At 42.3% G+C, this 22,918-nt stretch overlaps 1 protein-coding gene across 2 annotated transcripts; it reads right to left on the bottom strand.

Annotated features, from left to right (window-relative positions):
* Positions 1-2,232: 2,232 nt before the first annotated feature.
* six4a (SIX homeobox 4a) lies at positions 2,233-22,534 on the bottom strand. Of its 2 annotated transcripts, XM_038775637.1 has the most exons (4): positions 21,704-22,534; positions 14,904-15,262; positions 14,571-14,792; positions 2,233-6,842 (listed from the first exon to the last, which is right to left on the bottom strand). In XM_038775637.1, exons 1-4 carry the CDS (start codon positions 22,435-22,437, stop codon positions 6,022-6,024), a joined length of 2,136 nt encoding a protein of 711 aa, XP_038631565.1. In that variant the 5' UTR covers positions 22,438-22,534; the 3' UTR covers positions 2,233-6,021. The 2 variants fall into 2 exon arrangements, with proteins under 2 accessions (XP_038631565.1, XP_038631559.1); XM_038775631.1 differs by having other exon boundaries at positions 14,571-15,262.
* Between the last annotated feature and the right edge of the window lie 384 nt (positions 22,535-22,918).

Below are 22,918 nucleotides of genomic sequence, written 5' to 3'. Positions count from 1 at the left end.
AAGGGTAGTGTATGGAGTAGCATTGTTTAAAGGGCAAGCTATTTTCTGGTATGATGTTAAATATATGTTAATAATATAGTTAGTTTTAAACTACCATATCCCAATTCTTTGTGCAATCCTCCTGGAGCAAGGTATCCTTTCCTCAGTCTTACAATATTGGAGTTTCTGTCCAATATCCTAGCCTTTGTTGGGGTCTGGGATTGTAATAGGCGGCATGATTAAACATTTTGCAGATGAAACAAAAAGAAAGTGACCATGTGCTTGATAGCAAGAATGCAGAATGACCCCCACTAGAATAGTCAAGTGGGCAGAAAAATGACAAGTGGAATTCAATCTGAAAATGTAGGATACAGAGAAATGTATAGAAACATAGGGGCCTTGGAGTGCATGCCCACCGATCTGTGAAGGTAGCTGGTCATCTATATTTTTTTTTTTAAAAAGGTATTTACATACTTTTGTTTCCTAGCCAAGACATTGAAAAGAGATACTCGATTCAGGAGGATTATTCACAGGAATTGGGTAGCAACAATCAGATAAGAGGACAAACTCAGGTGATTGGAAAATTATCAAAAAAGAGGTGTTAGACAAGGCGGTGTTCTCTCACTGGGGCTGTTTCTCCGTGTACAGTGAATGCATTCTAAGTTGAACTGATGGGTAGATGCCATGCAAGGTAGGAGAGTCATCAACAATATCCGCTATGTTGACCACACTATACTTATGGCAACAAATAAATACTTGCAAATATTAATTGATACAGTCAAAGGAAAGTGGTAGATAAGGATTTACATCCAACTGCAAGAAAACGTACACTGTGGTAATGACAAAGGGGAACAGCATTACAGTATACACACAGAAAACTAGTTAGAACACACCAATCAATCCAACTATCTCGGTCACATAGTAACATCTGATGTCAAAAGCTGTACTGAAATCTGAAAAGGGTTTTTTTTTTTTACAAAAATGAAGCAATATTCTAAGAAATACCAATTGGAGCATTAAGGGAAAAAAAAAAAAAATCTACAGCTTTGAAATGTGGTGCTTAAGAAGCATCCCAAGGGAAAGTTAGATGGAGAAAAGAAATAATGACGTAGTATTGAATGACACCTGAAAAGGACAAGAGGACTCTTCAATAATAACAGAAAAGAGACAAATGTAGTTCCTCAGACATGTTATCCATGCAGAAGGGTTGGTGCATCTAATCACCACCAGAAGGATTAATGGAAGAGCAAGAGACAGACAGCGAAGGAAGCAGCTAGACAACATTAAAGACAGGCTAAAAGAGAACAGTAGATCATCCATTTTAAACGCAGAAAAGTTCAGAAGACCAGGTTGCCTCACTCGGCACAGTACTTCGATTGATGACAATAGTCCAAATGATTTGCAGGTTAGGTGGAGTTGCAGGGGAGTGGCCTAGGTTAGGTGTTCTTTTGGTGGGGATGGGCCAAATGACCTCCTTCTGCACCGCAGGGATTCTAAATGTGGATGTCCAATTTAAGAAATGTTCCTGTAAACTGGCTTCATCAGGGATATATCTCACCTCAAAATTCTTGTTATATAATTTGTTTGGGGCTATGAATGCAAGCTCAAACCACGATTAGGTGACATTGGGCCACAAGGCAATTAGTTTGTTGTACCTCAGACTAACATGATAAAAACAATAATGAGATGCGATTACTTGCCCAGATTGCATGTATTTAGCACTTTGGTTTAAATGTTCTCCTTTTCGGTGTCAATTGTTCAGTGGTTAAATGCACTGCTTGGCAGAGTATTGAGGCACATTAACAGCTTCCATACTTACACTATGTTGCGTTATCTTACTTCAGCTGCAGTAATAGTATTTGGAGACGACAGTAGACAAGGGCACCACAGCTGGTCTTGGCACACGGGCCCCAAGAAGAAACAGCCAGAGTGCCTGCCCTTCAAATCACTATTTAATGATCCCGGCTAGATTTGAGAAGGCTGGATAGATCAGTCAGTGTGACAATGCCCAACACACGGTCAATTAGATTGTTAACCCACAGGAGAATTTCTGTTGCCAGTGGAATCATATGCTATTTTGCCGAGGGAAAAAAAGAGGGGGTTGTATTTTCTTTTTGGCAGGTTATGGTGTAATAATCATTGCTAGCTATGCAAAAGTTAAATGAACCAGCCAACATTCTGGCCATTATGGAGTTCATTCATCAATGGCATTCATACCATACAAATGTAATAAAACAAAAGGCAGCACAAAAATGTATAAATATAAAGTTCATTGAGTATAGTGTTTAGAAAAATAAGCTCAGATCATTTCAGAATATAAACAAAAGGTCATGTAACAGTACAGACAAACCGGATTATACTTTAAATCTAGTATTTAAAATATCTTTGGTATATCAAGGGTGAACACAAAACACTAATACATGCTCAATGTACCATCACCAAGAAGTTAGTGCAGTATAAATGTTTTCGCTACCCATATCCCTCACACTGTTTATATGTAGACACATTCAAACCAACGTAAAATGTTTATAAAGCTTCATGCCAAATCTACAGTACAGTAAAACAGACTTTAAAATCAAGGTATATAACTTGCACTGGCTAATAAAACCTTCCCTTTAAATTAAAACCCCTTTAGAGCATACTATAAGACAACTTTTACTAACAAATGTATAGATACAGAAAAAAAATAAAGTTTCCCCGTGTGCAGTCAGATAAGGAGGTGGCAGTGAAATTTACCACTCAACACACTATCATTTTTAGGGATCACCACAAGCATTTAGATTAAGAGTACCGAATGTAGAAAAATTCACAAACACACTACTGCCTCATACCTTGACCATGGGTCAAAGTTCAGCAATTTAAAAAAAAAAAATGAAATTAAAACGGTTAATATTTTATGCAAGTTGGACAGGTTATTTTCCAGCTGTTGTCAGGTTAACCTTAAAGAATATAACCCCAGTATAAACGCACGATTGATATTAGCAGAAATACAAAGTATCACTTGTGGAATAAGAAATCTTGTTCAGCTCCCTCCTTAAACAATCTGCACAGCAGTTTAAAATAAACGTCAATAATTGCCACCAGTACTGATAAAGCTTTTTTTTTTTTTTTTTGCATGGTCATAACTTAATGCGAGGTTCACAAAAAAAACTTCTCAAACCTCCTGCTGATGTAGTCATTTGCTTTGGGGAATTTAATGATCATATAAAAATACTTCTTATCCAAATAATATGAAGATTGTCTCAACATACAGGCAGGCTTTCACATACCAGAAAAATCATACTTGGCTCTGCTTCATACACACTTGGCTACACTTCATTCTCGCTTGGAGAAGAATAGGATTTTAGGATTTTTCTATGAACTGCAGTGGGTTGGACAGGTTTTCAAATGCCTCGCAGTAAAGCACAAGAGACACTGAATGCAAGACAACACATCAATATAACAAGTAAACTTGCACAAACAAATGCAAGATCTAAAAAAAAAAGGTACAGAATTTTAATTCCACAAAAGACAGCATTTGTTTCCACTTTTGGAAAAGCTTCCTGCAAGGCACACAACCCAGAGAAGGGAAAAATAATTGTGGGCGGGGGGAAGGAACTGTTCTAACAGTTCAAGCATTATGAACTGAAAATTAATGCTAACAGATTATGGCGAGCTGAACTTTTAGAAGAGTTATTTTTATGTACTGACAGGTTTTCTTGCACAAAATAACATACATTATAATGCCTGAAAGCTAGTGAACAGGGAGTGCACTGTAACTGGCACAAAGAAAAGTTAAACTTGAATTCAGTAACATGCATGATAAATTTCCAAATGGGAACGGTTTACTTAATGATAAATTGATTAAAGATTAAAATGCGGGGCAGCACGGTGGCACAGTGGTTAGCATTGCTGCCTCACGGTGCCACAGTCCCAGGTTCGATCCCAGCTCTGGGTCACTGTGTGGAGTTTGCACATTCTCCCCGTGTTTGCATGGGTTTCGCCCCCACAACCCAAAGATGTGCAGGCTAGGTGGATTGGCCATGTTAAATTGCCTCTTAATTGGAAAAAAATAAATTGGGTGCTCTAAAGTTTAAAAAAAACATTAAAATGCTTCTCTGAAGGGAAAGATTAAACCATGTGTATTATGCACATGGAACCATGGTCTGCGACAAGGCACCATAAACTGCAAGAGCAAAGCTCAAGTTGCTTATCATCTCAAGGTCAAGATGTTACTGCCAAGGAATATATCCAAAGTTATTATTCTATTTAATACATAGAAATGTAATTTTTACTGCTCGTTATATTTTACTTGCCATTATAACATGACAGGCAGAGTCTCAAAATGAAAAATTACAATTGAAGTGATATACACCACATGATATCTGGATTTATCTTGCTGACGGAATGACTATCACAACTTCTAGCAGGAGCATGCTACAAGGTTATAGCTCATCACCGAGTGCAGAAGATATTATAAAGCTCAAGCAGATTATGAATATAATCAGAAATGCTTGATTCATGACAACCCAACTGTTCAAGTGGTGCGCTAACATGTGTGTAATGCATTTTAATGTCCCATATATAATATGGCACATATATAAAGATTACCCAGAAACAAACACACTGATGATTTATACTAAAAACAATTCGACTCACATTGATGTGGAATCCAGCAATATAGCTTGATGACAGCAGGAACTGACTTGAGAGAGTGAATGTTGGTGGCAGCTGAGCACCGAACAGATTGTCACTGCACTGCACAGAGGAGATACCTCGACTAAGTTGATATGGGGTAGAAACGGATCTCGGGCAGTGGTGCAGAATGGATAATGTCAGATTGGTCATGCGTTATACACACTGCTTGAATGCCATTTACTGCAATGGAACTGAACGGTGCGGTGTATAATGGGTGGCCAATCTGATGCAATTTTAGTGCTCGCACGCAAGACAGATTTCTGCTCATACATATTTTTATATTGGGTTTGACACCAGTTGTCTTGAAATGCCTGGTTTATCCAGGTGAATGGGGTGACTCTGGTTTTGCCGAAATGCCAAGGCACTCAATCAATGCACAGGAGCTCTCTATTGCCTAGGTTATTGCTGGCAAGGTTTAAGCATTTCAGTTTCAAGAAAGCACTTCATTAAGCCAACTGCACGTATGTAGTAAAGCAGCAAGATAAAAAAATAAAGTTTCTCTGCATTATTATAATATTGTGGAGTAGTACCAATTTGAGATATTCACTTTCTTACACATTCCACCTAAATTAATGCTTTGTGCAGGTAGAAAACAGGAAGGAAATGGTGCGCTTCCCGTCATATTTCACAGTACTTGGACTTTAGGACATTTAAATATTTAAAAAAAACTGTACATTGCAATGGTAATTCTGATGATACATTGGTACAGCTCATATTGATTGTCAGTTATTGATCATAGAAAAGACTGTCAAGAAAGTTTGCTGCTACAATTTGGGAAGATTTCTCAATAATAAATTACATTTGAAAAACAAAATTGTTACTTTGCGTTTTTTGGGAAATACAGGGTGGAAATCCTCACCCAAAAAGAGGGGGACCAGAAAATCCCACTGAGTGTTTAATAAAATATGAGGTTTGTAGCTATATACCTCTGGGTCAATTGTGACTGGTGTACCTGAAATATATTATAATGTAACATTTACATTTTCTACTGGTACACTGATATCAAACTATGCATGTGAAGTCACTGATACAAGAAAATTCCATCAGTAAAATTCCATCAGTACAGACAAAAAACCTTCAGACACTAACCAAACCTTAATTTTATGTTATGACTGCCTATACCAGAGTTTTATGCCATATTTGAACTTGGAGAAATAAATACCAACTTACAGCAAGAATTTGAGATTCCAGTAAAAAACATGTAACAGATAATGTTCAACTACCTCAATCATCATCAGTTTTTTTCCTTTTAAATTATGAAGTAGATAAAATACAATAGAGACTCATCAGTCTTTGGTTTCCTAAATGAGGACGGAAAATATCAAACTGTCCCATTTTCATTCGCCAGCCACCATTGGTAGGCAGTTATACATCACCAATATCTTCATCCATAGGAACATTTTGAAGTTTAGCTAGTTCCTTTTCTTCAGTTTCTAGTTCTTTGCAGACATTGTTAACCACATCATTTATAACATATTTGGATTTTGAGTCCATCACCATTAGGTGGTTGCTAGATTTGTTCTCTAAAACTACCAAGTAGTTTTCCTTTACTGGGGGGTGAAGTACTGACACATGCCCACTACTGTATTCATGCGTTCCTTCAGTAATGGGATTTCTGACTTTATCTTCAATGTCAGAAGCACCAAGACCAGTTTCAGTTACAATCTCTTGGCCAGAGTTGGAAAGTAGGTTACAGTTCTGGAGTGTAGCATACTGACTGTTGGCCATCGACACTACAGGAACTGCATTGGTGACAGCATTAGGCAATTGTTGATCACAATTCAGAGGTGCAGTAGTTGACAGTGGCAGACTCACTGTGAGGCTGAAGCTCAAAGTACTTGATGTGTTCAACAGATTTGGAGAAGTCAAAGGCAGATTATGAGACAGCCCTGTGTTTACCAGAGTTGATGCTGGAGTCTGTAGGGTATTTCCAGGTTGGTTCCCAGGAGATGTATTAATATTCAGTTGATTATTTCCGCTCACTGACATCAATTGAGAAAAAACAAGACCCCCTTCCAATGCATCTTGTTTTACTGGGGCCGCAGCCTGTCCCGAATTAGGTAATGTGCACATCACTGCATTCGGTGGGAGGGTGGCAGTCAAGAAGACCTTACCTTGCTGAAGACTGGCTGATGTCCCACTTAGGAATGTTCCTCCATCTGACGTGTTTGTTATCAAAATGTTTCCTATTAGGCAGAAAACAGTATAAATGGATAGTCCATTGCAAAATAACATGCACTAACCAAGTTTAGACAGTAAATATCAATAATACATTTTCATAAAATCAATACTAGTTAGTATACTTATCTTATCTCATTCCACATATTCTCTGCTTTTTGCAAGGAGCGATGAATTTAAAAAAAATCAAAATCACATTTATACAAACCTACACAGTATTTGTTTTAGCAGGTTGGGGGGGGGGGGGGCAGTGTGGTTAGCACTGCTGTCTCATGCCGCCAAGGACCCAGGTTTGATCCCAACCCCGAGTCACTGTCCCTATGGAGCTCGCATGCATTCTCCCTGCGTCGTATGGGTCTCACCCACACAATCCAAAAGGTGCGCAGGGTAGGTGGATTGGCCACGCTAAATTGTCTCTTAATAATTGGGGGGGGGGGGGGGGGGGAAGAGAATGAATTGGGTACTCTAAATTTATTATATTTTTTTTTTTTAAAAAGCATTTGTTTTAGCAAAACGCAGTCTTCAGTGGATAGATTATAGTATAAAGTTTTGGTTTTTTTTTTTAAATTTGAGAGTGCACACAACAAAACACTATTGTGCTTTTAAAAACCAAAAGAACAAACATTTTTAGGGGATCAAGTTTTGTCTTCCACAGAATTAGAATGAAAGAGCTGCCATCATGCACTTGTCATTATGTTTTCAAAAATTAATTAGCATTGTGGTTAAACAAGCTCAAAATTACCATCAATCTGTAAATCGGCAGAAACAATATCAACATGAAAAAAATCACACTTTTGAATTGTATGTTTAATTGACTCTCCTGTAGATACTGCCTGCATGAAGCACTACGACACAGCATTGTCATCACTTTCTCAGCCGGCCTCATTTGTCAATGCTGTTTGTGCCAGACTTGATAAAAATTCCCGCTGACGGTATTTTAGCAAAAACAAAAGTTGATGCCAACATAAAACAGGAAAATCAACTTATCTTGCTGTTGCACATACCTTGCATTGTACAGCTGACATTTGAGTGGAGCAAGATTCATGCAGGCATTAGAAGTAGTAGAAAGATAGAAGTGAAATTTTTACATATAAATCCATATTCAGTGAACGCTTGCCATCTACAAAACCTTACTTCTTCTTAGCAAATTTTAATTTTCCATGATAAATTCCTCTGTCCAGATTATAAATGTAAACTTGTCACAGTTACACTTTCACTAATGTTGGTCCTGCATCTCCCAGCTTATGTAGCAGGGAATTTCCTATGCTTCCAACTCCATAGGTCCACTTCCTAGACTGTATTAACTTGAAAAACGAATGTTTAACAAAATTAACACAGTGTCAAAGAGGGCATACCAGGAATGGTGAGTGAAAGCTTGTTTATAGAGAGATAGTAATAATGTGGAATAGCAGAGAGCTTTAGGGATGGAATTCCAGAAATTTGCAATCAATTAGCTGGGATGGAGAGGGTGAAGAGAGGGTGCCACGCAAGTGTTCAGAATTGACAGGAACACCGAGCTCTTGGGAGAGTTGTAGAGCTTGCAGGGGCAATGCCATCAAACATGAGGGCAAGAACCTCCTTCTGGTCCAACTCACCCTTCCTAGCTGATCCTGTGGACTTGTCAGTGATCGAGCTATCACCACCACCCTTCACATCTCTCTCCAAAATATCTATTCACTTGTGAGCAACATCCTTGCAAGCTATGAGCTTACAATGAATGATTACATCAATATCTTGGCCTTTCTGGAAACCTGGTTGAAGGATGATGACACCTTCCCCCTAACTGAAGTCTCCTTACCTCATCAGACGATCATAATGGCGATATGGTCTTCAAGTAAATCTCACCTTGGTATGCCACCTTACTCCTCAGGCACTTGCACCTCCTTTGAGTTTCTCACACTCTCTCCTCATTTATAATTGTGGTTGTCTATTGCCCAGCCAATTATCTCAACGAGCACTCTTCACAGCTTTACTCCCTCTGCACCATGCAGTTCCTCCTTCGCAATTCATGCACTCTCTTTTAAAAAAAATAAATTTAGGAGTATCCAATTCATTTTTTTTCCCAATTAAGGGGCAATTTAGCGAGGCCAGTCCACCTACCCTGCACATCTTTGGGTCGTGGGGGCGAAACCCATGCAAACACGGGGAGAACGTGCAAACTCCACGCGGACAGTGACCCAGAGCCGGGATCGAATAAGAGACCTAGGCGCTGTGAATGCACTCTCTCTCTCTCTCTCTCTCGTTCACTACCCACCTCACCTTAAAATTTCACCCTCCCGTGTAAACTCCCCAACCCTCCCACGTAAACTCCCCAACCCATATTCACAGCCACCCTCCTGAACTGGGTCCTCTTTCAGGCCATTGCTAAACACCTTTTTGTAATTGTTATCCACTCACATCCCGCTTCCTCCTCCAAACTCCCACTTCTTTGTGCTTATCCCTGGAAGAGTTGCTGCAGTTTGACTTACATCTGAACACAATCCATCTAGATTTTGGCTCTCTGCTTACTAGGATATTTCTGCAGGTACAAATCTGTTCAATTACACATCTGCTCCACCTTTAATACTCTAGTCCTCATTAAAACCATTACTCTCCCTCACCCTGGTCATTCCCACATCACCCTGGTCATTCCCACAGACACCCCACATCGCCATGCTCTCAAAACCAAGGACTTTAACAGATATTGGGCAGCACAAGTGGTTAGCACTGCGGCTTCACAGCACTATGGTCCCCGATTTGATTCCCAGCTTGGGTCACTGTCTGTCTGTGCGGAGTCTGCACATTCTCCCCGTGTCTGCGTGGGTTTCCTCCGGGTGCTCCGGTTTCCTCCCACAGTCCAAAGACGTGCAGGTTAGGTGGATTGGCCATGATAAATTGCCCGCAGTGACCAAAAGGGTTAGGAGGGGTTATTGGGATGGGGTGAGGAAGGCAGGGGCTCGAGTGGGTCGGTGCAGACTCGATGAGCCGAATGGCCTCCTTCTGCACTGTGTTCTATATTCTTAAGGCAGACAAGGGTTTCAGCCATTCGCTATCAGACCAGACTGAACTACAAAGCACCATCAAGCCCGACTCTTATCTAAAAGCTATTGGTGCTCCAGGATTGTCCTGATATTCAAAAGGCTCGTCTGGGCTTCTAATGACGACTGCGAGCCTGACCTCTTAAGTCCCCCTACCCAATCATGGGAGAGGTTCATGAATTTGTTTGTTACTAGGATCAAGACCAAGGAGATCTTGTTGCACAGTGGGTGCTACTTGTGAACCAGAAGCTCTGTGTTCAAGTTCCATTCCAGGAGCAGAATTTTATGCCCCCCCCCCCCCAAATTTACCAGAGATGTCTGGAAGATTAGTGGCAAGAAGAACATCTCACTTTAAAAGCTCCATGGTCAACCGCCATGGCGTAGGCAGGCTCAGTCCCTGCCTCAGCTCTTCTGCTGCTGAAGCCTTTATTCATACCTTACTTGACTATTCCAACACACTCCTGACTGGCCTCCCACATGCTAATCTCTGTAAATTTGAGGTCATCCAAAACTCTGCTGCCAATGTTCTAATTCACACCAAATCCTTTTCATGCAGCACCCCGGCTTCCAGTTAGGAAGTATCAATTTAAAACTTCTCATCCTAGTTTTCAAAGATTTTCCATGGCCTTGCCCCGCCCCCAACCCAGAAATCCCTTACAGGTCCTAGAAGCCACCAAGATATCTGCACTCCTCTCATTTGTTCTCCTCCCAGGTGACCATGTCCTGTGCTTCCAATGCCTGAAGCTCAGAAATCTCCTTCAAGACTTTCCACCTCTATTATATTTTCCTCCATTAAGACCTACCTCTTTTCAATGACCAAACTTTTGGCTTTCTGCCCGAATATCTTTGTGGGGTTCAGTGTCATATTTGTCTTATATAATACATCTGCCGTGGGATTTCTTATTATGTTAAACCCGCAATATAAATGTAAATGGTTTTTGTTAAACTCAAGGTGGTGGTATATTTGCCAATATACTGCGTACCTCAGTGATGGGAACAGCTCTCAGTACAAGTTATGGGACATGCAGCAGAATTTTGATTGAATTAAACTAATGGCAGATGGAAGACTAGCCATGTGAGCATCAAAAGAGTCAAGCATGGAAGTACGGATGAGAGTTTTGATGGCAACAAAGACAGACAATATTAGTGAGACAGAAGTAGACGGACCTGGTGGAGGAGAGGATTTGCAGTCAAAAGCTCAGCTTATGGTCAAGTAGTATATCAAGGTTAAAAACACAATCAGGTTCAGCCTGAGACACTGGCCAGGGAGGAAGGTGGAATTCATCGAGTGAATGGAGTTTATGGTGGGACCTTTAAAACTGAATTGCAACTATTCCATAACATAGGTATTTAACAAGTGCGCTGTTTAGCACACTGGGCTAAATCGCTGGCTTTGAAAGTAGACCAAGACAGACCAGCAGCACGGTTCGATTCCCGTAACAGCCTCTCTGAACAGGCGCCGGAATGTGGCAACTAGGGGCTTTGCACAGTAACTTCATTGAAGCCTGCTCGTGACAATAAGCGATTTTCATTTTTCACTGGAGATAGAGCTTGATGTTGTGCCTTGCATGAAGTCACCAAGAGGCAGCATGTAGATGAAAAATAGAACAGTTCCAAGGATAATGACGTGGGAGCAGGAAGAAAAACCACTGGAGGAGATTCCCTGGGTACGACTGGAAGGATAAGAATAGAACCAGGAAACAGCAGGGGAGGATGTTGGTGGGGTCAACCACTCAAAGGCTTCAGAGATGTCAAGAAGGGAGAGGAAAGCTAATGCACCATTATCAGTCACACAGGATGCCATTTACGGTTTAATTAGGGTTATTTGAGTGCCATGGCAGGGTAGAAACCAGATTGCAGAAGTTAAAGCGTGGAGTTACAGTGAAATCATACACAGGATTTGGGAGATGGCAAATTAGCAAGGCAAGTCAGGTTGGCAATGAGATACTAGGCGAAGGCTATGTTTTTGAGAAGGAAGATGCTGACAGGTTGGAGAAGCAAGGGGACAGCACCAGAAGAGATAACCACTTAAATGTAAATTAACATGGGGGCCAGGAAGGGAAGATGGATCATCACCAGCTTATGGGAACAGGATAGAGATAAGATCACAGACAAGATGAGACATGTCGAGAACATGGAGGTAGACAGGAGAGAAATTGGCAAAGGATGTGGGGTTCAGGGCTAGGGAGCAGACCGTGGCCTAGTTGGCAAGGGGAAAGGAGTGTGACAGAGCCAGCTAATGGATGGTCTTAATCTTAATGACAAATGAATAAAATTAACTTTTCACATTTGTCGCTGATCATGCAGGGAGTGCACAAGAGGATTTTAAAGGAATTGGTTGGTAATGGAGAAAGAGCCATCCCCGATTCCAAGATGATCCTGGAATAGTGAACAGTTTTGACAGGGAGAGCTTGATGATGTGGTCGAGCCATATATGTGTGATATACAAGATGATGGAGGTCAGCAAGGATAGAGATGGTAGGCAAGTGGGACTTAACATTTTGGGTGAGCTGAGGTTTACAGAGGGTTCAGGATGGGAGACACTCCATCACAAACTGAAAATAATAATTGCCTGGATGAGGGTTTAGCAGCAGATGGGCTGAGATAGAGGTTAGGTAGGTATTGTTAGGGGTGGAAGTAAGCAGTTTGTGATGAAGAGGATATTGGGTTGGAAGTTCACTGCAGAGTCAAGTTGGACGTTAGGATTGCGAACAATCAGAAAAGGACAATGGAATAAGGAAAAATGAGACAAAAAAATTCCATCTTTTCTTAACTTAACCCCATGTTCCTCAATATGCTCTAACCTTTGCAAATCTGCAACCTGTTAAATAAAAAGCAACAGCTTTCTAGAATGACTTTCCCTACAATATTCTATCACCTCCCTTGGGGTTAGAGCAAGAAAAAAAGGTGTGAATGATGGAGGGAAAAAAAAGAGCAAAGAAAGGAATAAAGAAAAAAGATAGATTAAAAGGGAGGGGATGGGCAAGATATTTCGGGGGATGGAGGTAATGAGTATACATGATGCTGAGAAAAGAAGATGATAAAATTAGTGAAACAAAAAAGATGATACAGAATACAGAACAAAGAGGGATAAAAACCGAATTAAAAGCGAATCACAAACAGCAGACATTATACCTGCTTTATGCCTCAAGAGGCCGGAATGTCTTCTGATGTACATGTTTCTGCAAACAATTTTTAAATTACTACGACTATCTCAGATACAGATGAAGTTAGAGCGGAACAAAATTTAACTCCAGAAAAACTGATCTAGAATTTCAGCACTGAGGTTATCCAGGATGCTCATCATGTGCTGAGATCCAAGGCTTTAGGTGAACCCAGTTGATGATAAAGACTCATGGTAACTTTGTTCATGCTCCCAATACATTAGCATATAATATCCCAAGCAATACATATATGTGGCCAAAAGAAAATATGTATTTTTAAAAAATTGAACCTAGTTGCAATTTGTAAATGCAGGTAGATATTTAAACTGGTTCATGTTGCACAATAAAACAATTTGCCATGGACAGTAAAGAGATTTTTTTTAGTGCTCTTTTTAAAGATTACATTAACTTTTATGTAGGTAGCAGCTAAGTGCTATAAATGGACTAGGTTTGTGAATGTTTACACTTCTAGGAGGGATGTTCCTTCACAGTAAACTCTCGGCCCATAAGCCAACACCCCCGTTATGCTGCAGAACTTTTTTCATTTGTGCCAACAGCGAAAGCAAAACAAATGCACATCCTCAAGCTTGTGCATGTTCACAATTACCATTGCAAAACTGTTGCCCGAGAGGACCCAACTCCTCAAATGCCAAATGGCACAGTTTTGCTTGCATCTTGAGAGTGTACAGTATACCAAAGTCAAGGCTGACATCAGCAGCAGTGCTACAAATGTAACAGCCACTGATTATGATATCTATGCATTATCAGAATGCAGAACACAATGGAATTATGATAGCCTAGGTTACCAGACGATTATGCTAATAGGTATGATCAAGGGAGACCAGTTCCAATTTTGATCCTGTGTCAGGCAAGCAATCTTAGTCTGTTAAAGTACTTGAACAATTGAAAAAGGAAAAGACCTATATAGCCAAATTTTCACCGGTATGGCATCTTACAAATGACGAGTGATTTTCACCCAGTGACCTTGCCGCCCATTGTCTATAGTCATACAGGGTGGTTGCAACTCTGCAAAGGATTTTGCATGGTAATTGGCATTCACTTTCCAAACACTGCACACATCAAGAACACAATTTGGACATTTGCTTCTTTCCTGCTGCATATTGTAGCACATTTTTGTAGGGAAAAATGTTCACAGGGAAAGTTGAAAAACAGGTCCTCACTGCTCCAAGTTTCATGGGCATTTTTTTTCTCCCTTCTACAATATGTACAACTCTGCCAGCCTAAATACCAATCCAGTTAAGTAAGCTGATGATGTCTATGTGCAGCTGGCTTGCTGCTGTGGCTGCCTGACAAATGCAAGCCCTGTTCATAGTACTTCTTAATTTCAGTATGTTCATATGCAGTCACCCGCCTCAATTCAACTCGCACAAACAAAACAAATATTTTAAAATATATTTCACAGTTGCTGTAATACAACAATACTAAACTCTTGCCAGCATGCTTGAAGAATTTGAAATGGAGTGCACATTGAACATTAAACTGAATCAACCCACCATCTGGATCCTGCTCCCAGAAAAATCAGAAAGAAACTCACCCTGCGATGGTGCAGCAGAAACAGAAGGCAGCTGGAGTGAAGGCAACCCAATATTTCCATTTACCAGTTGGATGTTATTTTCTGAATTTTGGAGTTGCACAAAGCCATACTGGTTTACTTGTGTTGGGCCTCTACTAATTTCCGCAGATCCCGGAGATACCACTTCTTCAGAGGTAAGCATGTGCAGGCTTTCAGTTTTAAGTTCAGTGCCACCAGTGGATCCTGGGAAGGGAACAGATGAATTGGAATTGAAAGTCACAGGCGAACAGGGGAATGATTTGGTCATGTTTTTCAAATCCTTATTTGAAGGGTAGCAATTCACTAATAACTCACCATTTGAAATACCATTAACCAGCACACTGGAAGTGGTTCCTATTGGGTTTAAACTTATTGTCTGGGCACTTCCTAATGACAGTCCGTTAACAAGGACCCCATTAGGACCTTGGATGAAAGAATTTCCACTGTAAAACACAGGAGATCCATTTGTAGTCACAAGATTTCCATTCAGTAGTATGCCAGAGGAATTCTGGGAGGGTTTCAGTTCCCCGATATGATGCATGAACATGCCTTCTGGCGGACTGTGGACGTTGGAGTGGTTCATCCCATCAGATGGATTTGACAATGGACGAGGGGACATGTCATCTTGACCCTTGCTGGACTCATCTTCAGTGCTATGATTACCATCTGATTCACTGTGGAAACAGGTGTAAAAAAAAATACAAGTACCATCTTAGTAATGTTTGGTGCTTAATAATTATATTTTAAGCTTTCATTTTAATGCTTTGGATTATAACCCACTGTCTAATAAACTTAACTAGCCTGGATAAAACATTGTACCATGAAAAAAACAATAGCATAATAGGATAGTCAGAATTCAGCACACACACACACACAAAGAAAAAACAACCTCAAGGTTTATGGGTTATAGGGCAGGGTGAGACAGGAAAGGGGAGACAAAATAAGAGCTATGATCTTAAATGAATTGTGGGGCATGCCGGACGGGCCGAAGAGCGCTTATACATGCTCCTATTTCTTATGATCTCAGACAGGGAGAGCACAATGTTATAACACCATACTGGTGACTGCATAAATAGCTTGCATAATAAAATTTAGTTTATTGTAGGATGCTTAAGCTTAAGGTTAAGAAATTATATTTCATACAAAATCATAACCCAATCCAAAAATATATTGGTCAAACTTCCATTTCACGTTCAGTACCATTAAGGGATGCTGTATAAGAAAGAGCAAAATTAACCTGAAAATTAATATCATACTTTTAGGAGACCTAACCATGGAGACCATTATTAAACATTGAAGCGAGATGAACCAGTTATACTGTATCAGGTACGTTTGGCATAAAAAGTACAAGTTACCCAGCCCACTTATTTGAATATACAGTTACATAAATATCAGAAGAGGTGCTACTATAAATTGATACCACAAAGAGAATCACTGAAACATTATCAGAGTGACGTTCAGACTTGCAGCTGTCCTGGGAAAGAACATTAACCCTCCAGTGCTGGATTTGGCTCTGACTGATGGGATGAGGTTTTCCTCTTTCTGTCACCTCAACATATCCCTCATGAAATATACCTCACCCATTTCAGTTCATCGTGGGCACAGGGCAACATCCATACATCATACAACTATTGACAATAAACTGACACTCTAAAAGGATGGTGCAAAACAGGTTGCTTTTCTGAGGCACCAGTACAATTAATTCACAATGCTAAGTAAATATTACAGAGACCAGGGGAAGAATTGTGGTCCAATATGGGAGCAAGAATGGAGGCACGGGATTTCCTGTGCAGGTTGCCATGGTCCCAACTTCCCAAATGTCTGATTTGGTGAGGAACAGCTACCATTCTGGGGCAGCATGTCAAGTCAATTTTATTTTTAAACAAAGAGATGGACCAGAATTTCCCAGTTTTACTGCAGGCCTCCACTGGCATTGGGAGCATGACAAAGACTTATAGGCTGCCTAATCTGTACCAGACTAGGGTGATGAAGCTCCACTCCAAGATCACGGAGGCTCTTCTGCAGCCACCATACCTACCTAGCCAGAGCTGTGGCCACAGGCTTCCCTATGGAGCGGTTTCCCCATCAAAAGAGTGGCCAGGCAGTTTTTCCTCATTTAAAAAAAATTATTTTAAGAGCAGAGAGCATACCTCAGAATGGAGGTGCTCTCTCTCCCCTCCCTTTCCTGCAATGGAAGGTTGTAGCTCCCTCCATGTTGGGAAGTCCTCCCATTGGCCCTCCAGCTTCAAGAGCTGACCCACTAATTGGCCAATCCAGCAAAAGGAATTGCTATCAGGTTACTGCTCCTAACATGGTGTGCGATCAGAACCCACATTTATGGTCAATGGAGGTGCCAACCCAAAATAAAAAAATCCTGGGGTGTTCAAAATGGACATGTTTCCAGCATTGAAATAACTTCCTTCCTCTATTTAGAAAGATGGTTATACTCAAGAATCTATATAAAATGGCAGCTCAGACCTAGCTGTCTCCAATGAAGATATCACTTGGTGAAGGACATGAAGGTTTTGGGTAGAAGATCTAGTCATGCAGTAGGCAGTCTCCCTGCCGCTGAGCCAGTGGCTCAAAGTTCAAGCCCCACTCCAGAACTTGATAGCCATGGAATATATGTTTATAAATATGGCCGAACAAGTAGAGTATCAACTTGTAAATCCTTCCAATATACAGTAGGCAGTAAGAACAGGGAAAAATTTCTGGTCAGCTATGAAAGAAATTTGCATGGATCACACATCTATGTGACAGAAAGAAATTGGAACCTCTGCCATCACAATCCATTGATTCAGCCCTACAACATGCATGTGAAAAGTGCATGTTGCCACAGCAACTTGGGACTCCTTGGGAGCTGTTTGGCTCAGTTGGCTGGACAGCTGGTGTGAGTCAGATTGGAACCAACAGTATGGGGCCTGATTCCTGATCTGGCTGGAGTGGATTTGGCCCTGCCTCCCTTCCTACCCATGGAAGGTCAAAGCAGCCTTTTGAGTTGATTTGAGCCGAGAATTCAAGGTGGCAATTTTGGAGAGCCAACAGAAGCAATTTACTGGAATGGTTTCAGAGATAGAATCATAGAATTTACAGTACAGAAGGCCATTCGGCCCATCGAGTCTGCATCGGCTCTTGGAAAGAGCACCCAAGTCCGCACCTCCACCCTATCCCCATAACCCAATAACCCACCAAACACCAAGGACAATTTATCAGGGCCAATCCACCCCAACCTGCACATCTTTGGACTATGGGAGGAAACCCACGCAGACACGGGGAGGACGTGCAAACTCCGCCCAGACAGTGACCCAAGCCAGGAATCGAACCTGGGATCCTGGAGCTTTGAAGCAATTGTGCTAAGCACTATGTTGCTGTCCAAAACAATGTACTACCCAAAAAACCGATCGTAGGTGTTTCTCACATGTTGGGAAGTTGTGTTCCACTGTTGTTAACATGCGGGAAGCGCATGCTACTGGGACGAGTCGTCCATGCCATTCTTGTAGGAGCACGGCGGCTAGTGGGCTGTCAGTGGCTGCTACTTCAAAGGCAAAGGGGAGTTCAGGATTGGGTACCTGCAAGGCAGGGGCTTGTGCAAGGGATTGTTTGAGGTCTGAGACTGCTTGTGTGTCACGCATGTTTTTTTCGTAAGAGTTTGGACAGGGGAGCGACTTTAGTGGTGAAACCATTGATGTGGTTCCAGCAGTACCCCACCAAGCCTAGAAATGAGCACAGCGAGCTCCCATCGTTTGGTGAGGGAAGGCGTGTTACAGACTCAATTCACTTCCTTTCTATCTCAAGCTTTCCTTCAGTCACTACTGTACCCAAGTAAGAGACCAGTGGTCTCATGATCTGGGCTTTCTTGGGATTGACCTTTAACCCTAATGTAGCGAGGAGGTTCAGCAGTCCGTCCAATAATTTGAGATGTTCCACTCTTTCAGTCTGTAAGAGGAGATCATCTACGTATCGTACCAAACAGTGGTTTGAGAATCCCTCCAAGCCCTTGGCTAAGCGCTGGTGAAATATGGAGGGGAATTAGAAAACCTTGTGGTAAACAGGTCCAGGTGTACCGTTGCTCCTGGAACATTAAGGCAAATTTGTAGTGACAGTGATGATCTAAGTGAATTGACCAGAAGCCATTACTGATGTCCAACACAATGAAAAATTGTGCGTGTGGGGCTTGTTTCATCATGGCTTCTGGGCTAGTCGTCACTGTGGGGTCTGTGATGGGGGTGGTCTCATTTAGGGCTCAAAAATCAATGGTGAGCTGCCAGGATCTGTCTGGTTTCCTTACTGGCCCTATGGGGGAGTGGTTAGTGGAGGCAATGGGGCGCAGGACTCCTCGTGTTAATAAACTGCTCATCACCTTGACCACTTCCCCTTCAGCTTGCTTAGGGAAGCCATACTGTCTTTGGGGTTTATGATGGGTTAAAGCTATGTAAATAGACTTAAACCAGAGATTGTTAAGAGTTTCTAAAATTATATAGGAGGATAAATTAATAGAAACTAGTTTCAATGGTTGAAGAGTTGACAACCAGAAAGCACAGATTTAAGGTGGTTAGTAAAAGTACCAGAGGCAACATGAAAATCTTGCCTTTTTAAATGAAATAAATGGTTAGGATTTTGAATGCACTACCTGATTTCAATCATAACCTTAAAAAAAAAGGGAAATAGATAGAGAAAAAAAGTGACATTAACTTTTCAAGCCAGTGCAGACTCCATGGAATGAATGGCCTCTTTTTGTGCTTTCCTGTTTAATAATGAGCCCCATCCCTCCCATATATAAATCTGCAGGATGCCATTTAACATTTAAAAAAATAGATTAATACCCAATTCATTTTTTCCAATTAAGGGGCAATTTAGCGTGGCCAATCCACCTACCTTGCACATCTTTTGTGTTGTAGGGGTGAACCCCACACAGACACAGGGAGAATGTGCAAGCCCCACACAGACAACAACCCAGAGCTGGGATCGATCCTGGGACCATGCAAGGCAGCAATGCTAACCACTGCACCACCATTTAACATTTTAATAACTGGTTTTCCCCATTTTTTCCTGCCACCATGAAAAATCTGACCCTGGAGAGAGTCAAGGACTGTTACCAATAATGTGGGACGTACATTGTCATACGACATTCCTTTCCGACAACTTTTGTAGAGCTGTTAACCCATTTAAAATAAACAAGTTATCACATACAGAAGCCCCAATTAGTTCCCAGGCTTTTGTGTTTTGCCAGTCAAACTTTGATGAACACCCAAAAATACAGAAGGTAATTAAAATTTCTTAAAAGCATGGGAGAATACATTTGATTTTAAAACCGCTCCAGCTAATTATTTTTATTTTCAACCAAGCACAGCAGTTTATTTGGGGTGAGATACCATCTTGCGCACCAGGTCATCCAGATTTTATTTTCCACTCTGGTCCTTTTGGTTTGCAACCTCCTCCCCCTCCCGCAGGTTGTTAATTTATTTGGCTGCCCAAAGATTTGAAACCAGTATCACCCTATTACTTGTGCGGTTGTGTTATGCAGACTGAAACATCTATCTTGTGAGTTATTATAAAAGCAGAGACTTTCAATTAACGACACTGATCTTCCTTACTGTCTAAGGACCACCAGTGACAAAGGGTCACAACTCTAAATGTTGACACGTCTTTTCTCTTCAGAAATTGTTGTGCACCCCCCAACAATTCTTCTTTTTGCTACAGATTCGCAGCTCAAGTTATCGGTTATACTTCCCCTGTATTTCGGAAATAACATGCGTGTTTTCAAATACAATGGATCACTGTTTAATCCGTATCTTTCTTCAACATTTTTTTTTAAAAAAAGTCTTCCAGCCAAACGTTTGAATTCGAATTGTAAATGGCATGTTCGATGATCTTGAGCGCTTACTTTTCCGGGAGGGGCGGGGGGCATTCTCCCGCCATCTCGATAAAATAAACCCAATAGTCCAATTCGGTCTGTGCAACTCCCTGAGCTTTAGGGACAGCGCCTAATGAAAGTGGCAACTAATTAGTTTCTTTTCCAAATTAGACCAAAAGGAGTATCTTGTGGTGTGTGTGCATTTAGTTTGCAATGAAGTCGCCTTTTTGCATAGGATGTGCTTTTTTTTAAAAATGATTAAAGGAGGGTACAAGAATGGCCCATGAGTCAGAAGCTTTGGATCTATTTGTGGAATCTGACTTTTCCTTTACAACTGCATGGTGCGCTGGCCGAGTACAAAGGCGTCCTTCACCTCATTTACTTCACAAATGCCGTCCAGCAGTTTCTTACATCACCATTTGAAATGAATACAGCCCCAGCCTGTCGCTCGACACTACCTCCACCAGGTGCGCACTGTCCTCTCCCCCCCCCCCCCAGCAACAACACCACAAAGCTTTTCAGTAACCTTTATGGCACCAAGCGAAAAAAAGTAAATCCACCAGAATGGATTAATTTTAAAGAGGGGGGGGGGAAGGAAACCCTAATCCACTCAAATTTCACGGCAGAGGCATTTGTTAAAACTCTCGGAGAGACATGAACGGGGGGGGGGGGGGGGGGTGGGTAAGTGAGAGAGAAGAAGATCAAACTTTTACTTTGGAGAAAAGTGAACTCCGGCTGAAATTCGAGCTGAATGGGAAAGACTCAGGTTTCAAAACAAAGCGAGTGCAGGGCCACGCTGCAAAGCAGCTCGAACCAAGCAGAAAAGTGTCGCTCCCCTCACACAAACCGGGTGCAGATGCTAGAGTTTTGATTGTTTTTTTAAAAAAAAGAAATGTAAATCAGCAAAATTAACACGAATTTTGTTTCTGCTGTTCTTTGATCACTTTTTTTTGAAAAAAAGAGAAAACTTCCTTCAATAGTTGCCTCCTCCCCCTCCCTTCCTAGCAGTGGACGAAAAGCACTGACCCCCCCCCCCCCCCCCCCCCGTGCCAGGGAAAGGGGGGGGGGGGAACAGAGGAATTAAATTATCAATACTTTTCTATAATCCTTCGGGATCCGCTGTAACTTTCAACAACAAAAAAGTAGGAAATAAAGGACTAGATAAGCGCCATTTTGTGGCATTGGGAAGCGCCCCCGGTCGGGAAGCAGGAGATTTGCGGGGGAGGGAAAGAGAGTTTGTGTTTGTTGTCGGGCGCCTCACCTTTTCGACTGGCTCTCGGACGGATTGCGGTCCCGCTGGCGCCGGTTTTTGAACCAGTTGCTGACCTGGGTGAGGGAGAGCCCGGTGATCTTGGCCAGATTCCGCTTCTCGGCCGGCGACGGGTAGCGATTCTGCTTGTAGAGCTCCTTGAGCGCGTTCCGCGACTTCTCCTTGAAGCAGTACACCCGCTCCTCGCCGTCCCAGATGGTCCTGGGCAGCGGGAACTTCCTCCGCAGCCGGTACTTGTCCACGGCGCCCAGCGGCCGCCCGCGGACCTTCTCGGCTTCGGTGTAGCGGGCTCGGTACCACAGGTCCTGCAGGGAAGTGTGGCAGGACGGGTCGAAGTTGTGGCTCTCCAGAATGGTGTAGAGCTCCTTGTAGCGGCTCTGGTGGAAAGCCACCAGCGCCCGGGCTTTCAGGATGCTTTCGTTGCCACGTAGCAGGTCGCTGGGAGGCAGGGACCACAGGAACTGGGCTAGGCGATCCAGGTTCCCCCCCTGTTGCAGAGCCTCGCACACGCACGCCACTTGCTCCGGCGAGAAAGTCAGTGCCGCGGCGGGGTTGCTGAGCAGCTCGGCGGGCACTTGGTCACAAATCTCCGGGCTGGCAGAGAGTGCACTCACTTCAGGCTCCAGGCTGGCTGGAGAGCCCAGTGCATTGATCTTTGGCTGCAGCCTGCCGTTCTCTTCTTTAATCTCAATTGTACTCGTGATTTCGTTTGAGGCGGAAGACATGTTTCTCTTTTTTTTAATTCTTCCCCTCCTCCTCCTCCTCCCCTCCCTTCTCTGCCACTTATGCCCCAAAGCCTCTTCTATTCGGCTTGATCCTGCCGATCAGGTTTTTCCCTTTCACCCCCCACCCCCCCTCCCCTCATGCAGATAACTATCTCTCGGGATGGTTGTGTGTGTTTTCCAACGTGACGGCGACCCAGTCCGTAGCAGATTCGGGTCGTTCTCCTCCCGAACGATTGGTCAATCTACACCAGAGGGCGGCTCCAGACGGATTAAGAACCTGGCCGTTTCCATAGAGACTGTCAATCAACTGAAATTAAATTTCCCTGCACTTTTTTTGGCAGGTTAGGTTTGTTGGGTGGGGGTGGGGGGGGGGGGGGGGGGGGGTGGGGGGGGAGAGGTACTGCCAGATAACACTGATCCCTATTGAGTTTCCTTCTTTCTGCCTCCTGAAGTCTGTAGTTACGATTCCCCCCTCCCTCCC

This window comes from Scyliorhinus canicula, chromosome 2, assembly GCF_902713615.1.
Source record: "Scyliorhinus canicula chromosome 2, sScyCan1.1, whole genome shotgun sequence".
Lineage (NCBI taxonomy): Eukaryota > Metazoa > Chordata > Chondrichthyes > Carcharhiniformes > Scyliorhinidae > Scyliorhinus > Scyliorhinus canicula.
Note: the sequence above shows the minus strand (reverse complement) of the source record. Positions and strands in the feature narration are given on the sequence as shown.

Excerpts from the sequence above, each read along its gene's own strand:
- six4a (XM_038775631.1), bottom strand. The coding sequence starts at position 22,437 with ATGTCTTCCGCCTCAAACGAAATCACGAGTACAATTGAGATTAAAGAA. Across the intron at positions 15,263-21,703 it reads TCCGAGAGCCAGTCGAAAAG|TGAATCAGATGGTAATCATA; the intron begins GTGAGGCGCCCG and ends CTGTTTCCACAG. Across the intron at positions 6,843-14,570 it reads TTCTGCTGCACCATCGCAGG|GAAACATTTTGATAACAAAC; the intron begins GTGAGTTTCTTT and ends TCTGCCTAATAG.